The 19,560-nt window shown below is 38.5% G+C and overlaps 1 protein-coding gene across 7 annotated transcripts in view; it reads right to left on the bottom strand.

The window, feature by feature from the left end:
- PDE4D (phosphodiesterase 4D) overlaps window positions 1–19,560 on the bottom strand; it is a 1,407,338-nt gene that overhangs the window by 662,591 nt on the left and 725,187 nt on the right. For 2 of the 7 annotated variants that reach the window (XM_044771967.2, XM_070519635.1), the window contains exon 1: window positions 13,095–14,345. The exons of the other annotated variants lie outside the window; for them this stretch is intronic. In XM_044771967.2, the coding sequence (XP_044627902.1) occupies window positions 13,095–13,360 (266 nt within the window). In that variant the 5' untranslated portion in view covers window positions 13,361–14,345. Of the gene's footprint in view, window positions 1–13,094; window positions 14,346–19,560 lie in introns of those variants that run through there. 7 annotated transcript variants of the gene reach the window in all.

The raw sequence follows: 19,560 nt of genomic DNA, 5'->3' as shown, positions 1-19,560 counted from the left end.
CAACAGAGGCAGAGTAGACAATCAGACACTATGTTTTGAATGAATGAAGGAATAAAAGGATATTTAGCTCCTGATTCTTACCCCAGTGAGCCAGTCTTGAAATAGAGAAAATGCCCTCAGAGCAAGACGGTTTTCTGTGTACAGTCCATCAGAATCGCTAGATGGGTTCTAGGCATTGTATTCTCTTGTAATTTAGTGAAAAGGCAGGCACAGTTCTCACATAAATACTGTCTCTGTTCTACACATCAGAACATAAGTGTCACCAGTGGAATTAACACATCTGATTTGAATGGAAACCAATTGTGTATTCTACTATTTCAGAAGGATTATCTTAGAAAGAGTAGAAGGGCATTAACTGGCTGAAAGATGGTATAGATTGGTCTAATTGGACTGAATCTCACATTCCAACTATTGAGAGTGTTCAATTCACATGCTTTCAGCTTAGCGAGCTTAGCATGGGGTAATAACTCAAAATGTCATTTCCTTTTATTTGGAGTGAAACTATTAAGAAAGATAAAATTGATCGTGTTTCATTTAAGCATATGAATCCATGGTGTGTGTGTGTGTGTGTGTGTGTGAGAGAGAGAGAGAGAGAGAGAGAGGAAATTAGCTGACCTTCAAAACCTGATTCCAGCCTACCTGTGTGACCTACCCCCACTAGAGATACTCTGAACTGTACTCAAACTCACCTAAATCCTATGTGGTCCCCATACTTATTCATGCTGTTCCTTTGGTGAAACGAATTCACCTCCTGCCACTTCCTCTCCTTCCATACTTCACTCCAGTTCTCTCTCTACTGAAATCTTTTACTCTTTATGTTCATATCAAATTCCTTTCTAGGCTCCATCTTTCTCTTTGCATAATGCAACAATGAAACCTAAACCTAATTAATTACAGTGAATATTAAATAAGATAATCTAAGAAAATGCTCAGGCCCTTCTTTGTGATTACTCCATCTCGTATTCCCTCTTAAGTCTTAAGTGAATCCCACTACCAGAAACAATCTCTACCTTTTATAAACTCCTACCACCCTTTGTAATTATGGCAACTACTGTTTTACGGTTACTTGAGTAATCACATTCTATGCCCTATCAGATCATAATTCTTGAGAGTAAATAGCACATAGTTCTCCCATATAGTAATTTGCACAGAGTAGACATGGTATGAGAGGTGAATTAAACTCCTAGATTTCAATAGGTTTAGATTACCCTCAGCGTTCCACCAACACTATTTTTACATTATACTTCATTAGTACTTTGTTCTTGCCAGAGGTCTTTTCATTTTCATTTGAACTTTTAAATACTTCTATGAAGCATGTATGAATTAATAATGGTTCCACTTTACAGAGGAACTTACTCGGGCCCTGCAGAATGTAAACGATACACCGAGGATCCCACAGTGAGTGAGCAGCAGTCAGACCAGCCAGCATGTTTCTGGACCTCTTTTTGTAGCACAAGACTGTGCTAGGTGTTAGGGATACAATAGTGAATGAGGCAGAACTGGTTCCTCTCTTCCCAAAGCTCACCTCCCAGCCCAGTGGTTCTCAACTAGGACAATTACGCCCCCGCGCAGGGGACATTTGGCAAGGTTTGGAAACATTTTGGGTTTTCACAACAGGGTGGGTCTTATGATATCTAGTGAGTAGCGGCCAAGGATGCTTATAACATCCTACAATACACAGGACAGCCTCCACGACAAAGCATCATTCAGGACATTTCAGTAGTGTCACAGCTGAGAAACCGGGCTCTAGATTCAGCTCCAGAGTGAATGTGAAGTACTCAGAGGAAACAATACCAGATAAGATTGTCGAGACTGGTGCTAGAGACTTAAATGCCAAGTTGAGGAGTATGAACTTTATCCTGCAGACTAGGGATGGACAAACGATGGTGGGTAAGCCAAATCCAGCCCCCTACCTTTTTTTGTAAATAAAGTTTTATTGAACACACTCATGTCCATTTGTGTATCTTGTGTCTGCCTCTGCATTACAGTGGCAGAACTTAGTAGTTGCCACAGAGACTTATGGCCCATGGAGCCTAAAATATTTACTATCTGGCCCTTTACAGAAAAAAGTTTCCTCACCCCTGCTATAGATGGTGAGCAGCCAAAGCAGAACTTTGGGATAATTAATGAGACAGCATAAGTAAGACATCCTCAAGACGACGGGACTGATGGCACAAAGACAAGTTAGGATGTTATTGAATTAGCCCAAACATAAGGCTAAGTGCTAAAATAGGTGGTGGTATAGGGAAAGAACAGAAAAACGGGAGATATTAGATGAAATAATCTATAGCTCTGGGCAGAGGGAAGGCAAAGCAGAAGTCAAAGATGATTCAGTATGGTTCATTTGGAAAATAGTGGTTCCATGAACAGAAATAGAAAAATCAGAAACAGTGAGCCCAGTTTTGCATGCTATACCTAAGGTAAGAATAGATCTCCCAAGTGGAAACACCCAGAGGAGACATATGGAACTCAAGGCAGGTTTAGCAGTTGGATTTTGTTAAATGGAGCTAACAATTGGAGCTGGGACAGAAGTCAGGCTGATGGTGCAGGGAGCATACTGAAATAAGGTCAAAGGACTAATTACAGAACTCGGGGGTGAGGGGGACACTTCGATTTTAGATGCTGGAAATGAGGTCACTGAAGGAGGAAAAGAGAGATCTCACAGAAATAGGAGTTAAGCCAGTGAAAGATACAGTTTCAAGAAGGAAGGATGAGCAGCAGTATCGAATGCTAATGATATATTGCCATTGCTGTTACTGAGCATATCAATAAGCAATTTTAAATGTAAAGGCAATGCTGCTTTTAATTTATTTATGTATGCACTCGCTCATTTGCAAAGAAAACCCTCAATATGAATGTAAAATAGGGCTTCTCCTTAATTTACAGCCAATACACTGCTGACTTTCATCGAAACTTTCATTTTTACCCCAGTGGATATCAGAGTCTTCTGGAGTCTCTCTTAACAGCATAAAAAGAGAAGGAGGTGATGAATCGAGACATTCTTCTGAGACAGTTTCTCAAAGGATGGCTCCAGCATCACTCTACACAGCTGCTCACAAATGTGGTTTCCAGGGCCCCACCTCAGATCTCCTGTGGGTGCAGGGCTGGCTTCATGGGTGTGACCTGAGTAGCTCTGCAGAACCTCACTCAGAAGGGCCCTGTGCTGGCTTGGATGCTCTGCTGTTGCCATCACGAAATTCTTAATGTTCTTCTGAACAAGTGTTCCTGCACTTTCATTTTACGCTGGGCTCTGCAAACTACATAGTTGGTCCTGTGTGGGTGTTCTGGTCTGGAATCAATGAGTTCTGCACAAGATTACAGAGGTGTAGATAAACTGGATTCCTCGCTTGCTTCAGCTTATACTTATTGGCACGCAAAATCTACAGTTTTTTAGAATGCTCATGCTTGTGCCCTTTGGAAGAACTTGGAAGCTGCCATTAACAGGTACAGTATTTTCCATGGACCAGTTCTTTGCTTCTCTGCATCTGTGTAGTTACCAGGCAGGAAATTAATACATATGGGGTGGTAAAACAAGGTACAAACACCTCTCTCTGCTTAGGAATTGGAATCACACACTCCAAGTTCAGTGTGCTTACCTCCAACTAAGGGAATCAGACCAGAAGAAGCCCTGCAAGAAATGATGTCCTCCGTCCAGCAAGGAAAGGTCAGTGGTTCAGGCACCACTGAGTTGGTATATTGGATGGTCAGACATTGCCCCAGATGGTTTTAGGCATAGGTGATGTGGTTTATTGAATTAAAAATGTTGAATTAAATAATGAGAAAGTTATTTTTGTTCCAAATCCCTTTCAGCCATTCTTATTACCTTAAGGAGAGACTTAATTGGCCTTTCACATCTCTACAGTATTTGCTAACTGCCATTTTAAACCAGCACAGAGCAGACCTCAGGCTCAGAGCCTTTAACAGACCAGAGTATCTAGCTAAACTTGAATCTATTTAGTCTTTTTTATTGTATTTTTTCAATTATCTTCTGTCTATGATAAATGACACTGTTTTCCAATTTACAGTAATGATACAATGCTTCATTTTTAAACATTAGGGACTTCAAATAAAAATGCAAATCCACTAAAAAAAATACTAAATGCAAAATAGTACAAACGATGCCCAGATGTACCTTAAACTGAGAAGGTAATACAGGAATGATCACACAATTAATGACACTGCTTTTGTTATTAGTAAGAGGGCTTTATTAAAGGAAGCCGCGTTCTATTCAGAGGAGAGCCATAGCTTTCCGCCTTGTGCGTCATCAGCCTCCAATTCATATATGTTTTAGTTATTACTACCCATAAATCATACACGGTTCTATGTGGCACTCACGCAATAGAAAGTCATTAAAAAAAAAATCACACTGCTCAGAATAAAGCAAAGTAAAACAAATACTATAAACCTAAGGAAGGTAAACAAACAGAAATGATAATCCAAGTAACCTTATTAGTCAGAAAGTTGCTTACTTCAAAGGTCAACAATACACACTCACCATTTATAAATATAAATGTGAAATCGGCTATGCAAAAAATGTACCCTACTACTACTAATATATAGAGGAAGCCACTTTATTTTAATAATAGCTAATTTGATCAGAGGGCTATCTCATAAGGGTAATGGGAAGGAAATTGGTTGGTCTGAAATTACCACAATGTAAAAATAGATATAGACTGAACTATGGACAAAATATTTACATTAAAATAAAATTTCTATTCTAAATCTCTTCAAAAAAGTTTTCTGTTATTCAATTTTAGTTATTCTGAAGAGGGGCTTAGACTCTGTCAGTTCAAATTTCTCCAAATTGTCATCCCAAAAAAGGAACTATGGAGGGTTTTGTTATTTTTTTTTTCAAATTTCTCCTCAAAATCTTGGCATTTCTTTTAAAAGCCTCAGTCTTGGTGTATAATTTAACTGCTATGAATTCTAAGAGATAAGGATGAGTCATCAGAGTTTAACGAGTTATTTAGTAATTTCCTAAGAATCATAAATATATTTACATAAGTTTTTTTCCAAAATACAGCAGGCATTCATTATTTTCAAAGTATAAACTCAATATTATTAAAATGCATATATTTGACAAGTTAGTGACAATATCACATACTAATTCATTCATTTATACTAAAGTCAAATTATACCAGTCTAGGCGTGTGCAAACCTACAAGACACATACACACACACACACACACATATACACACAGTCATGGTGACAAAGTCCATACAAATGGTTAATTGTTGAGTTTAAAATTTCTTTCCACTAGAGCAATCAAACACATCACCAAAACTTCTAGGCTAGAAGAGTATGACCTCCCCAGGTGTTCAGCATAAGAGGCACAGCAATGGAAGGTATGTTTCTCAAACAACAAATATTTACTAAATGCACATTATACAGGGGGCACTTAGCTCCTCACAGTGATCCCCACAAAGATTAACGCATGTGCGGGTTCTCACTGTTTAGGAACTTACGGCCCAGCTACACAGTCAAAATACAACACATGAAATGGAAGACAGCGTGAGATAGGAAGTGCCAAATAACTGGAAACACTTTGTGCTCTCAGAGTTCAAGGACAGATCTCACCAGATGAAGTCAGGCAATTTGGCCCTAAACACATTTGCTCATAAACACCCAAAGTCAAGCCATTAACCCCCAAGCTTTCGCTTCTTTCTCCTTAATAACTTTACATTTTATTTATGATATATCGACCTAAAGAAAATAATCTCAGAAACGCCATTTTAGGGAAGAAAGACAGCATTTACTTCTGGTCCCAGAGATATTTCCATTCTAAACGCAGATATTTTGTTAAGTCAAAGAGATCATTCCCTAATGGAGGGATTTGGTGTGAGGGCTGGCAGATGAAGAGAAGATTGTTTTGAGGTAAGATGGGCTTTGGTCCTCCTCTCTGGCCACCAGGTCACTGGCTGTCAGCCTGTGAGTCAGGCCAGCTCTGGTTACCAAGCAGTTTACTCCTCTGTTGCTTAGTGACTTGAGCCCGCAGACCATCATTTCCAGCTGGCTCTTCTGGAACCAAACCTTCATAGATTTCTGACTTGATCTTTCTCTTTAGAGCTCAAGCTTTTCATGTTTTTTTCTCTGAATAATTGAAAATAAAATTACCTTGATTCATTTTGTTTTTATGCCAGTCTTATTTAAAAACTTCTGTGAACCAGGAATGTTCTCTGAAACCCTCCTTCACCAAAGACGTATCTTTTTCCTATACATACACATATTTTTACCAGAAAAAAAGGATGTCTACATTCATACAAGCCACATGTGTAAACAAATAAACCAAGATTCCACACCAAGGAATTCTGTCCCTACTCTTCTAACTATCCACCATTTTGTAAAATCATTGAACACTAATTGTTGTAGCTTCAATATAAATGCAGGGTAGGGTAATAAATATGAATGTGACTCTTAGCCCAAAGGGAGGTAATGTTGAAAGAACACAGGACGGAGAAGTAGGCAGACCTGAGTTCAAGTTTTTAACTCAACTCATTTTATGACTGCAGAGCTGAAAGACCTTGGTTTTATAACAATTTTTCTGGGCCTCAGTATCTGCATATGTAAAATATAGCTAATAATACTTAAATTCAGCCTTGTTTGTTTTGAAGAGTTAACATACATAAAGTACCTGACACATATCAGGAGTGAAATCATTAATGGCTATGTTATAAAAAATCTAAGGTTATAAAGCTATGTTATTATTAACCTAAAGTTTTTATTCTAATATGAAATCATAATACTTCTTCTCATATCAACTCAAGATCTCATTTTGAGAATAAGTACTTCATCTGAAATAGCCAGAGAGCACCGATGTCCTTGAAATTGAACACGAAATGATTTTTTTCTATTTTGTATATACAGTAGAAGAGACTGATACGTTAAAATGATATATAATGGAAGCTACAGTAAAAGAACAGTTTAAATTTGAATTTTTATTATTATTTATAGATTTCTACATTTCCTACCTAAAATCATGGCTTCCAGATGGTGTCCTAGACTGAACATCATCAATACTTTCATGGGGAAGGCCCTGAAGCCTTTTTACGAGTCATAGAATTATTGAAGAACTCTGTCCCCTGTTTTTATCCATGTGGCATCCACCTCACTGGCTTACAACAGCAAACTAGAACTTGTTTTTAATTACTTATCTTAAATGTACTATAGGTTGTTATCACTTTGTAAATTTAATCAGTCAATTTTTTATTGTAAATATCAAATGCCTTTATAACCATCTGACTTATGAAGAGAGACGCTACAATTCAAAAAAGTTGAGTAACTAAGGTCAAATATCAAGTGGGCAGAGGAGGTGGAAATAACATGGCTTCAACTATACTAAATTAATCAGTTTTTAACACAAGATTTTTTCAAAAGCAAAACCATTCAAAAACAATGACATGATTTTGCTACACTGGGGAGAAGAAAGCTTCTTCCTGAAACTCCTACTTGAGAAGAATTTTGGGGGCTTCCTGTCTAGGGGAAAAAAGCGTCAAAGCTCATTTAGTTACCTAACCTCACAGGAGCTTGTGATTCATAAAGAAATTTATACAAAGAATAACTTTCGAAATTAAAGACATGATCTAAAAGTTATTTTAATGAACTTTGGGATTCAATTTTTAATTTTCTTATCATTCAACATTTGTACCGAGTTGACAAAGGCTGTGTTGTTGCTTAGAAGTATTTTCACCACTGGTAGCAGTGGCTTCAGCTAGTATAGATATATTTCATATCTTTTCTCTTCCATTAAGATAAATGTCAAAGGTCACAGGAAGTACACAAGCATATAAACTGCCAGGTCATTTCAATGTTTTCTTCATTTTTCCCCAGTAACTATTTGTCACATTGTAATTTCCTAAATATCACATGTCACTTAAGTTTCTTAAAAGGAATGTGTCTCTGGGGTCTTCTGACTTCAGGAAAGGCTAATCATCCCTTTCAAAAGCTAGAGACACTCCTACCTTGCGGTGCACCCAAGATTCCCACTGAAGACACACAGCCAACTACACCGGGAACACTACCAAAGACTCAGCCAACTGGCCCCACCCAACATACCCGCATTACTTCCTTTTGTGCTCCCCAGATAATTTCCCCCGGAAACTTCCTCCCCACTTTCTGGCATCACACTATACCCACAGCCCACCTCTGGGTTCCCAGATCCTAGGACAGCATCAGCAATGCCCTTCTCTGGGTATCCTCACCATAAGGGACAGAGAAAAGATAACCTTATAGGTAAGTAGGGCAAAAGTAGGAAGTTGAAACAAGGGAGAAAGTGTTCTCAAATAGAATCACTAAATAATGTCTTTGAAAACCTACTTGAGTGTGTGTGTGTGGCTGGATTTCTCCTTTATAGGTAATAAAGGGTTTCTTCTCCCTTCTGTAACTTGAAGAAAATTTATTGTATATTTCTTTCTCAAACAACAATCATAACAGCAACTACAGTTGCTGAAGAAATTTAAGGCTCAGGAAAGCAAATGTTTACCTTTAAACACAGCAATTTTATATCTAATGCCAATGCCTGGTAGAAATTTACAAAAAATATGGCCAAAAATACTTATCTAGGTCCGTAAAAACCTTTAAGATTTACTAAAAGTCTCCTGAAAGAGGCCTTTCAAAAATCTACCTGAAGAAATTATTTTGCTGCTTAAGGATGTGACTCAGCGCTTCTTCTGTCTTTGGATGTGTTGTAACACACATGCATACACAGAAATTATAAAGATAAGACATTTGAATATTACCTGGATACCATCTTACCCAAAGAAATCCTATTGCCTAATTTCACTTATACACACTCTAGAACACTTTCCTTCATGCAGTACATAGAACACAGTGTAAATTGAAGAAAAAGTCTGAAAAATATAAAGATTTTCCTGAAATAAACTTACACTGGAAGTCAAGTTTTTGTCGCTAGAGATTCCACTGACCTTGGAGTTCCTGCTGACATGGGGGGAATTCCCCACTCAGGTGAAAGCAGAGTTCTGTCTATAATCACTACACTACAAGGTAGTAGATATTAAGTAAAAATGGGAAAACAGAATGGTGAAAGCATAGACACAAGAGGGTTCTGTTCTAACACATGGCACCAGACAAAACACTAGTGTTCATTAGCTAGTGATATAATTATTACTAGTAAGCATTGAGGAAATAGCAGAAGGAAAATGTGCTACAGATTTTGAAGCCGCAGCAGATTACTTCCAAAGGAGGGACCTGGAGGAAGCTCTCGGGAAGAGAGGCCTTGAAAGACTGGCAGAATGGGAGCAGGCAGAGAGGGGCACCACGTGCTGCAGCTCTGCCTCAGGAAGATGGCTCCTTTCTTCCTTCTCCTGGAACTGACACACACTCATGGTTCCTTTGAACTCTTGGTCTCTGTGCATATATTATCTAGTTCTATTCATTCATATACAACTGAGCAGGGTAATCATCTAAGAAGGTAAACATGATCCTAAAGATTCAGGCTGACCAAGGCTGGAATAATGGACACAGGGCGCATAACAAGGAAAATATTGGCTTATAATGATACTCGTTAAGTGTCTGCCCCTGTGCAACACACGTTAATTTACATATAATGGTAGTTAATAAAACCACATCACTAAATGGATACTATTACTACACCTTGGAAATGGGGTAACTGAAGTATATGTTAAATAACTCGGGTAACCGAAGCACGTATTAAATAACTTGTTCAAAATCACACAACTAGTAAATGGGAAGTCAGAATTTAAACTTGAGTAGTCTGGCTTCTGCTCAGATGTTCTCTGTATGACAGTCACATGGCACCTGGAGTATTGTGCTACTCTTTAAATAGGACATGAAAATCCAAATGAAGTCTGGATACAAATGACCAGATTAACCTGGTAAATACAGCATACAATGGTGAAATAACTTAGTGTGTTTAGAGAAGAATTTTTAAAAAGCATGATAGCATTGAAAATACTGATTGATGCGCCAAGATGAAGAGAAGAGGGTCTTGGCTCGCCAGTGGATTACTCCAAGCCTCTTGCCTTAAGGGCTCCATTAGCGGAGAGAGGAGAGATTTAAGCTGTGGGATTTTCAAAGCAGATGCAGGACCCACAGATGACAGTTACAGGGAAGGAGACTTCAACTGTATACAAGCAAGGACCTTCTAACCAATAGACTTATCAAAACCCAGAATTGCTCTGTATGACCCTCATCCAGGAGGCATGCAGAGATGTTAGAGGACTAGTCATCATGATGTTACTCTACGAATTCAACTATGATATACATGGTATGGCAGGCGAACGACACAACCATTAACATAGCGTGACTGAGACGGGCTAGCTAGCTGTTCACCAGATCTGTTTTATCTAATCCTGGGGAACAGAGCTGCGATAGGTTTTCCAGCATCCTTTGCAGTTAGATGTGGTCACAGAACTGAGTTCTAGCCAGGGAATACTGGTATAAGAGATGTGTGCACTTCTAGGCCCGCGTCATAAAAACTCACACATTTCATCTTCCATGCTCTTTCCCCCTGATTCAGCTAAGCCTGGCAAACATGGAAATCACACGTTACAAAACCAAAAGAGGGGAGGATCCCACGTCCCTGAAGTATCCCAGGGCAGGCTACCTCCCCACCAGAAACAGAAGCAAGAAATAAATATTTACTGTGTCAATTCACTGAGATTTGGCGAGTATATTGCAGAGCAAGGTGATTCCCCCAGCTAAATGAGACGCCTTCCAATATGATTTATTTTTTCTACTAGAGTAAAAATTATTCGAAACCGAGGAATAACTCTTGTTCAACTTTGTAATCAGCAGGTACAAACTAAACACTTTGGACTCAGTAGGTATTAAATATATGCATATCAAATGGAAGGGAATATCTGGTGCAGGAACCAACATTCTGAGGCAGGAACACACAAGGCATATATTTAAGTGGCTGATCATCTAATTTAGGAAGACTAGAGGCTTTCAGTGTGGTGGTAGTAGCTGCAGTTTAGACAGCAATATATAGATATATATACATCATAACAATTTGGAATGAGTTTTAAAAATTCTGCATAGTGCTTCATCCATGTTTTGATAGCACAGATGGGATGATATTTATCAAAAGATGCCCGTGGATGTTATGAAAGTCTTGGGGCTCACTGAACCAACATGAAAAATGTGAGGTACTCTTTCCAACTTCCTTTCTGGATGTTTTTACTCCATGAGGGATATTGTTTCCTCCTGAGTCCCTGAGACTAGACATCACAATTTTTATATTTCATTTCCATTGCTCTTCTGATGCCTCCCTGATCTGGCTGAGACCTGATATACCAAAACGAAATATCAGCAGAAATCGTGCTCTTGGAGATTCTCCAAACAGCACCAGAAAAGGAAGTGCCAGAAATTTCAGAAGAAAGCCTGTTTTCGTGAGATTTCCTGCCTTCCTTACATCTCTACATGTCCAAATAGTTCAGATAACCTTCAGCTGAACCCTAGGTTGCTTCACTCAGATTGAAATCAAGAGGCTGAGTTAAGCCTTACTCATTCAGCAATGGGTACAATTTAGGGACTATTAAAAAAAAAAAAATTACCTCAACCGAAAGAGATGTTGCATACCAAAATTCTGGGCCTGACTCTTTATGAACTTGAGCCAGCGTTCCGGCTCTGGCACCTGATGCATGGTCTCAAACCATCCCTCTGCCTCAGACCATCTCCAGTGTTTATGCCTTTCATTCACCATTCATCTCTGACAAATATTTTCAACAATCTCTTCCTCAGAGAGAAGTCACCATTTTTCCATAATTTCCTTTTAAAACTTAAAAATTCAATGTTTGCCTTCCCCCTCTTAGGAACATTATACCTAACTAAACGTAGAAATGCCATCTAATTAAAATCTTGGGGAGAATAAGAACACCTCGGCAAACAGAGATCTAGCTACTAAAAATTAAAATTCTGAGGTGGGACATTTCTTTGGGCAGGACATGCCTTTTATTTCGTTTGTCATCTATTTTTAGCTATCATATTAATGCATCCCTGGGTATAGCCACGTTGCTAGTTTAGATTTTGAATTCTACTTCTTTCCTAGAAGTCTTATTTCTGATTTATTATTGTTTTGTTTTATTTTTCCATTCCTGGCATACTCTTTAGTTTTCTATGGAAAAACTGTATAAAAATAATTTAGTCAGCTTCTCACCTAACACACTCATTATTTTTTTGTTATGCTTGTTTTCTTAATCATAATTAATACTCATTTTACCAAAACATGGAGGTAGCGTATAGAATCTACTACTATCTAAAATTAACTAAGTTTGCATCACAGACCTCTCTCTCTCTCATCATAGCCTAGAATTACCTCTTCTCAGGCAGAAACACCATAATAAGCTCACACAATGGTTTATTTTAATATTTGTTTTTACAAGAGCAGGAAAATATCCAGAATTGTCTAGAAAAATATGTGGAAGCATATGCAGAAAACACATTGGCCCATTATAAAGAAGATAAAAATATTCATAAAGAAAATAAAAATATTGACAAAATGTTCAAAGAATTCAAATTCAAAGAACACAACAATATTACCAAATACTAGCCTGCAACTTTCTGCACAGAATTCCTAAACCCTTTCTTTTTCTTTGAAAGGCATGTTTGAAATTACAAATATATTACAGTTTGTAGTGGGGAGGGGTTTTACGGGGACACACCATTACACACACACGCACGATGCATATCTCTCTTCAACTGGGGATCACGCAGAAAAGAGAGCAAACTATAGTTATCCTGCTCTTCTTTCCTAGGCTGCTGCAGGACCTGGCAGTGGTATTAACTTAGGAAGTCAAAGAAACGCCACCACATCGGTATGGGAGTAAAACTGCATTCTCCTTTGACATCTGGAATCCAATTTTCTTGTAGCAACTTGCGATAAGAATTGAACTTTGAGAACCACCCACCTCAACCGCTCCTGTTACCAGTCTCAAGGATTCCTGCCCTGATTTGGACATCTGAGGGATTTACTGTTAAGGTAGATTACTTCCGATAAATCGCAGGTGAGGAATGACGATGGTCCTACCTCCCCACCCCTAGAGTGAAAGGCAGGAGGGGCAAAATCACCCAGGGGGAACGGGCCACCATTTCCGATGATCTGTGCAAACCTTACCACGTATGTGCCACCGTGAAACGCCGCTGTTTGGGGATGTTGCTACTGAGAAGCATCCTGCGCAAGAGCCTGGGGGAATTTCTCGGAGAAATCACTGGAGAGAGCTTGGGAGAAACCGATTTCCTTGATGTCTTGGATTTCTCGTGCTGCAACAGGTTTTCCCGCAAGGATTTCACAAGATCCTCGTTCAGCCAGGCGTTTGGACAACGCGGATTATCCACTTCAGGTACTGTTAAGGTGTCCGGGCTTGTCGTCTGCTGAGCCATTTTCTCGGTCAACTTTGGACAGTTGGCAATAATCCAGGGCAACGTGGTTCCCTGGCCTCCTTCCAGTGATTGCCTCGCTCGGAGTACGAGGAAATGTCCGGGGAAGCAGGTCGGATCCAGCTGCTGTTGGTTCGTTGAGTCGCCTGCCTCAGTCTCTCCGTGGAGATGGGGCTGGGTGTAGACAAGGCGAGCACTGCTCAGCGGCAGCCTATTAAACGTCACCCCTCCTTGGCCGATCCCCCGCCAAGGATCACTGACGAGCTCGCACGGCAGAGGAACATGGAGGGGAGCCGCTGCGCTAGCGCGGCTTTTGTCAGCGCTACAAAGCCGCCTGTGAAACTATTGGAACTAATGCGCCGCAGCTGCTCGAGTGACTTCTGCTTATGTACATAAAGAGTGCTGGGGGAAGGGCTTAACCATCGGATGCCTGCTGCGCGGTTGTTTGTCTAGTCTTTCCATTTGCTTATTCCTGAATCCAAAGGAAAGAAAAACTTTGAACTTGACCTTCCTCTCCGGCAAGGGCTATTTATCTCCCTTCAGTCCACGTTCATAAAAGAAAATTGTTAGTCTTTGGTTTTAATAAGGGAACAATAAACAAGCACTAGCTAGACAAGGAGAAATACTCTGCTTGCTGAACTCTCTCTGATGCACCTTATAAGACACATCCCCCGAGAACAAAATGAGTTCTTTTTTTCTCTCTCTCTAGTTTTAGGAACCAAACAAAAGGTTTCAAAATACTACATATGTAACACATTATAGGTTGCTGTTGTGTCGTACGAGCTTGCTAATTATGGCGCTTTCAAAGGATGGAACATGCACAAATGGTATTTGTTATCACTTTGCATTTAAACTAATAACCCTCCAGAGGGACAGATTTTTTTCATAAGAGTAGTTAAAAATGATTTTAAAGTTTCAATTATTGCTTATGGTGTATGTAATTTTATGTGTTCAACTATAAAAGAATAAAATAAATCCAGCTTTTCATACTTATTACCTTAATTGTCTTTTAATGTAAGATTTTCATCTGTGATTAACATTGCTTCAAAAAACTTATTCAAAGGAGCTTTAAAGTAAGAGAAGAAATTATCTCTTACCTGTTTAGTTTGCAACCAGAAACAAACTTTTAAAACGTTACAACAATTCCAGAAAGTAAGTGATATAGCCTGTTAACTCTATTATAGGACTCTAGAAGTGTCAACATTGGAACTGGATTGGGAGGGAACTCACACCTTTGGGTAGAGATGTCCCCAGCAGCCAGGTGATGCTGCAGACAGTTCAGGATTGAAAGCAAAGCACATTTCTCAGGACCTAGGCATATTTTTCCTCTTTTGAAAACGTAAGAAGGAATTAGGAAATGCATCCAAATAGAATGGAAAATGGAATAGTCTGATTCAGTTATTTTTTGGCTTCTGTGATTTCTATTAGGTCAATTCTAAAAGTGCCTCCTGTCTCCCTCCTTGGTTGTTCCACCTTAAGTTTCAACTCCTTGCCTTTAAAATGTTGCAGAAAAGGATGCTATGAGGTTCTGTTCACAGAAGCACAGCGTCACCACGTGGTGTGCCTATAACAATTTAATGAGACATACCTGCCATGACTTACAGAAAATTTGCTGTGCAAATATTAAAATTTTTTAAAAATCAGGGTATAATTATTCTTATTCCTAAAGGATTATCACCAGTACAAAAGGTTTCATCACTGTGCAACAGTAAGTGGCAAGGTCCCTTAGTTTAAAGAATATATGAGTATACATGTATACACATACATACATATATATATGTAGACACACAGTACTTCCCTCTGATCAGCAGGGATGCGTTCCAAGACCCCATTGGATGCCTGGAACTACAGACAGTACCAAACCCCATATATACGATGTTTTTTCCTGTACATAGATATTTGAGATGCGACAGCAAAACTAGTATGAATTTCTTTTCCCTTCTTCACAGTTTCACAGATAGAAGATTCATTCTTACTGTAGATCTTAGCAACCTCAGCATACAGAGATTTTTCTTTCCTTATTAAGTTGAGAACTTTCACCTTTTCATTTAAAGGAAGCGCTTTACAGCTTCTCTTTGGCATGTCTAAATTGCCAGCATCACTACTCTTGAACACAAGCACTGGGATACCACCATAGTAGATCTGATAACCAGCTGCTAAGTGACTAACGGCGGGTAGCATATACAGCGTGGATACAATGGACAAAGGGATGGTTCACACCCTAGATGGGACAGCGTGAGATTTCATCATGCTACTCAGAAGGCATGCAATTTAAAACTTAAGAGTTGTTGGGGCCGGCCCCATGGCCGAGTGGTTAAGTTCACGCGCTCCATTTCTGCGGCCCGGGGTTTCATCAGTTTGGATCCCAGGCACAGATGTGGCACCGCTCCTTGGGCCATGTTGGGGCGGTGTCCCACATGTCACAATTGGAAGGATCCACAAGTAAAATATACACCTATGTACTGGGGGGATTTGGGGAGAAAGAGCAGGAAAAACGAGTTGTTTAATTCTGGAATTTAATTCTAGAATTTTCCATTTAATACTTTTTGACCATGGTTGACTGAAGATAACTGAAACTTTGGACACGAAACCTCAGATAATGGGGATTGCTGTATATATATATATATGTATATATATACGTTTAAATGAGTAGCCAATTTCTGTAAAATGGGTTGAGGGACTGACAGCTGCATCAGGAGTTGTGCAAAACAAGCATGCAATGCTTGCCCTCAAAGAGCTTGTAACTTAATGGAAAGGACTGGACGACGCTCCTTAGGAAAAGACACCAGAACACCTGAAAAGTGATATTCAGGGGCAGAAAAATACAATGCAAATGGTTTGCATAAGAGATAAGGGAATGCTGAGATGGAGTAAATCTTGAATAGGGGGAGGATCAAAATTAATGGAAAGGAAGGTAAGAAAGAAGTGCACTCCAGCATGAGGAACCAGAATGTGCAAATACAATAAAGAAGTCAGCAAGTTTTGTTTAAAAAAAAAAAAAGCCTAGCTGTCAGTAGAGATAAAACCTGTTCAGGTTTGTAGAAATAAAAAATTCAGATAACGGGATAAAGTGAAGGGGAAAAAAACCCAGTAGGCAGTAAACTGACATGGCAAAAAAAATTAGAAAAATTTCCCACTTTCTAAAGACTTCGTTCCATTCAACAAACATTTGTGGGAATTTATTTTCTGCTAGGCATTATATTGAGTGCCCTGGGATATTTAAAGATTAGCTTGACGCTGTCCCTGCCTTCTGGGAGTTTATAATCTGGTTGGGTAGATAAAGTGCAAAACAATTGACAAGATGAGGTACAGCTCAAGTACCCAGATGACAGCCTGAAGCTGCAGATATTTAAATGTCTGGTTTCAAGAAAGAAAAGTGATTCTCAGAGACCCAATAAAAGATTGATATGACTAAGAATGACCTGGGCCATATATTAGGAAATTCAGTGAGTTCAGGGCATTCTAGGTTCCAGTTCTTACTTTCAGTGGGTTTAACTTAAGAGGAATAAAATATTAACAAGCAAGTCTTCTCATAAATGGCATGTCAGCTGGGTGCTCAGGGAAACTGGGCACTTTGTTTATGATCACAATTAAGCAAAAATGGAAGATATAACAATATTCTATTAAAAATTCACTGAAGGTCATGGTTAAACGTGGACTAAAACTGAACAAAGGCATAATCACCCATTGCTTTGGATTCCATTGTAGAAGCGGAATTGGCTGCCTCTTTACAGGTCGCCGGAGCCTATCATTATTTGTTCCATTTCCTAACATCTACAGTTACCCTCCTGAATCCCCCAAATGATATTTGGCATGTGTCCTGCTTTTTGAAAAGAAAATTAATCTTGTTTTGAGAATTCTTTGCCACCCCCTTGAAATATAACTTGAAAAACCCTGCAGTGTTTCAAAATAATGCTTGAAAAATCACTGCCTTAGTAAGCACAAATTGTAAACTTCTGAAGATAACCAAAGGTGGGTGAGGTTTGGATAAACTGGTAATTTTCTGTCTAATAATGCAGAGGGTCGGGGCACTCTTCCAACAGGAGCACTACATAGCTTGCCTTTTTTTTTTTTTTTAACAAAATCTCTTTAAAATTAGCTGCCAGAAACTTTTCTGAAAAACACAGTATTGTAAGTGACAGCCAAATAAGGCCTTAGGTTTTAACAAGTGGAAATTTGAAAGTGGGCGAAATGTTTTGATAAAGTCACCCACGCCTAGAACAGCAGATAACATCTCTTAACTTCATAAAAGTTTTCCTAGATATCTTTTTGTGGATTTTCAAAATTTGTTTTTTTAGGTTATTTAGAATTCTTGAAAATATTTATTTAACTAATTACTCGTAGGCAGCAAGAGAAATACGAAATAAGATTTGCACAGGTTCTGGGACAAGGATTGAAAAGTGTGCCTTTGTCTAGGTAAGAAGAGGCAAGACTGGATTTTCTGCAATTGACAGGGAGTAATGGTGCAGCTAATTCAGAATAATGGATAAATTTAAATGATTTACCCTTGACTATCGAATCCATTGTATACCTCTCCCAACTATGTTTTAATTAGGTAAATAGTGTGTTAAAATAAGGCTGCTTTTTAAATTGCCCATAAGATGTTGTCCATGGAAATGATCTGATAGTAGGAGAGGTTATGTTGTCTAGTAGTTAAGAGGGTGAATTTGGAACCAAAAAGCTTGTTTTGAACTCCAGCTATGACACTTACTGTGTTCCTTTACTTGTCTGTGAAATAGGATGATGATGATAATAATAATTAATAATAATAGTAATAATAGCCATTGCATAAGAATGCTGCAAAGGTTAAATGTTGCAATACCCGTGACATAAAGTGTTTAGAAGAGTGCCTGGTACAGAGTCAACGCCCATTGGATGAAACCCACCGCTGGCTGATACAAGAAATTTACACTTAGCAAGTGTCAACTGTGTGCTAGGCATTTTGCATTTTATTTCATTGAACTCTTGCAATAACTCAAGAGTGTTATTTCATTAGCATTATTTTACTGCTAAGGGCACAAGGAGGTTAAATAACTCATATAGTTCAACAATGCAAAACTGAGATTTGATTGTTTATGAAGTGCCAAGAACTCTTATTTCAACTGTATACCAAACCACCCCAAAAAGAAAGCTGATCCAATACTTAAAATTGATCATGGGTATTTCTATGAAAAATCACGGAAATCTGAGTAGCTTGAGCTCTTGGTCTAGTTAACACTAAATTCTGTCCTTGGCTCTATGCCAGACCTACACGCTGATGGCCTGTGGAGACTGCCAAGTCATGAAATCCTTACAAAGGCACGGTATTCAAATAAGGGCAGCTTGACGTGGAATTCCTGAGTGTTTTTTCACCTATATGCCTATACTCCTTTGATGTGATGGAGTTTTAATCAAACTCCATGGTAGTTTTCCACTTTGCAAAACAATAAATTCTAAAATTATTTTATTTTGAATTTTCATTGTGATTATTTTTCATTTAGAATTCTATCAATATAAATTCTGATGATAAAATGATGTCATCTCTATTTCTAAAACCACATCCGAACATGGTAGAACAGGGCTTTTCAAATCATCATCATCATTGAACTTTTATTAGGTACTGGGCTGGCGGGCAGAGAGTAAAAAACAGTAAAATATGTACTTGAAAATAGAAGACATATACAATCTCTCCAACAGAGAAAATAAATGATAAATATCAAATTAATAATAGAAACAATCAATTCCTCAGGGGATTAGAGGAGTGACCAATATATATCTAGACCAATGGAAAGTAACTCAAAGAAGAAGCAGGGCTTGAATGAGGCCCTGAAAGAAGGTACATGTGGAAGAGTAATAATAAGATAGTTTGGGGGAGGTAGGTAGCCTTGGGGAGGTAAGAGATGTCGGGTTTTTAGACTCTTTTCCTATGGAAAATTCAGTAAAATTTAATTGTCTAAATAATATATAGAGAGATTTAAATAAGATTAATTTGGTGGTAATCTCTACTATAATTTGAAGGAGGATGATTCTAAAAGCTGATTATTTCAACAGTTCCATTTCAATATAACTCTGTGTAGAAATGAAAAGAAATGGGCTAATGATACAAGAATTAGAAGGATTTGTTCATCGGCTATATATGAGCATTCAAGTCAATAAGGAAGTCAAAAATAGATTGGGCATTCTTAATATAATCAATTATATATCATCTAATTAAGTATGGTTCA

Source organism: Equus asinus, chromosome 10 (genome assembly GCF_041296235.1).
Source record: "Equus asinus isolate D_3611 breed Donkey chromosome 10, EquAss-T2T_v2, whole genome shotgun sequence".
In the NCBI taxonomy this organism is placed as follows: Eukaryota; Metazoa; Chordata; class Mammalia; order Perissodactyla; family Equidae; genus Equus; species Equus asinus.
This window is presented reverse-complemented; position numbering and strand designations above follow the sequence as displayed.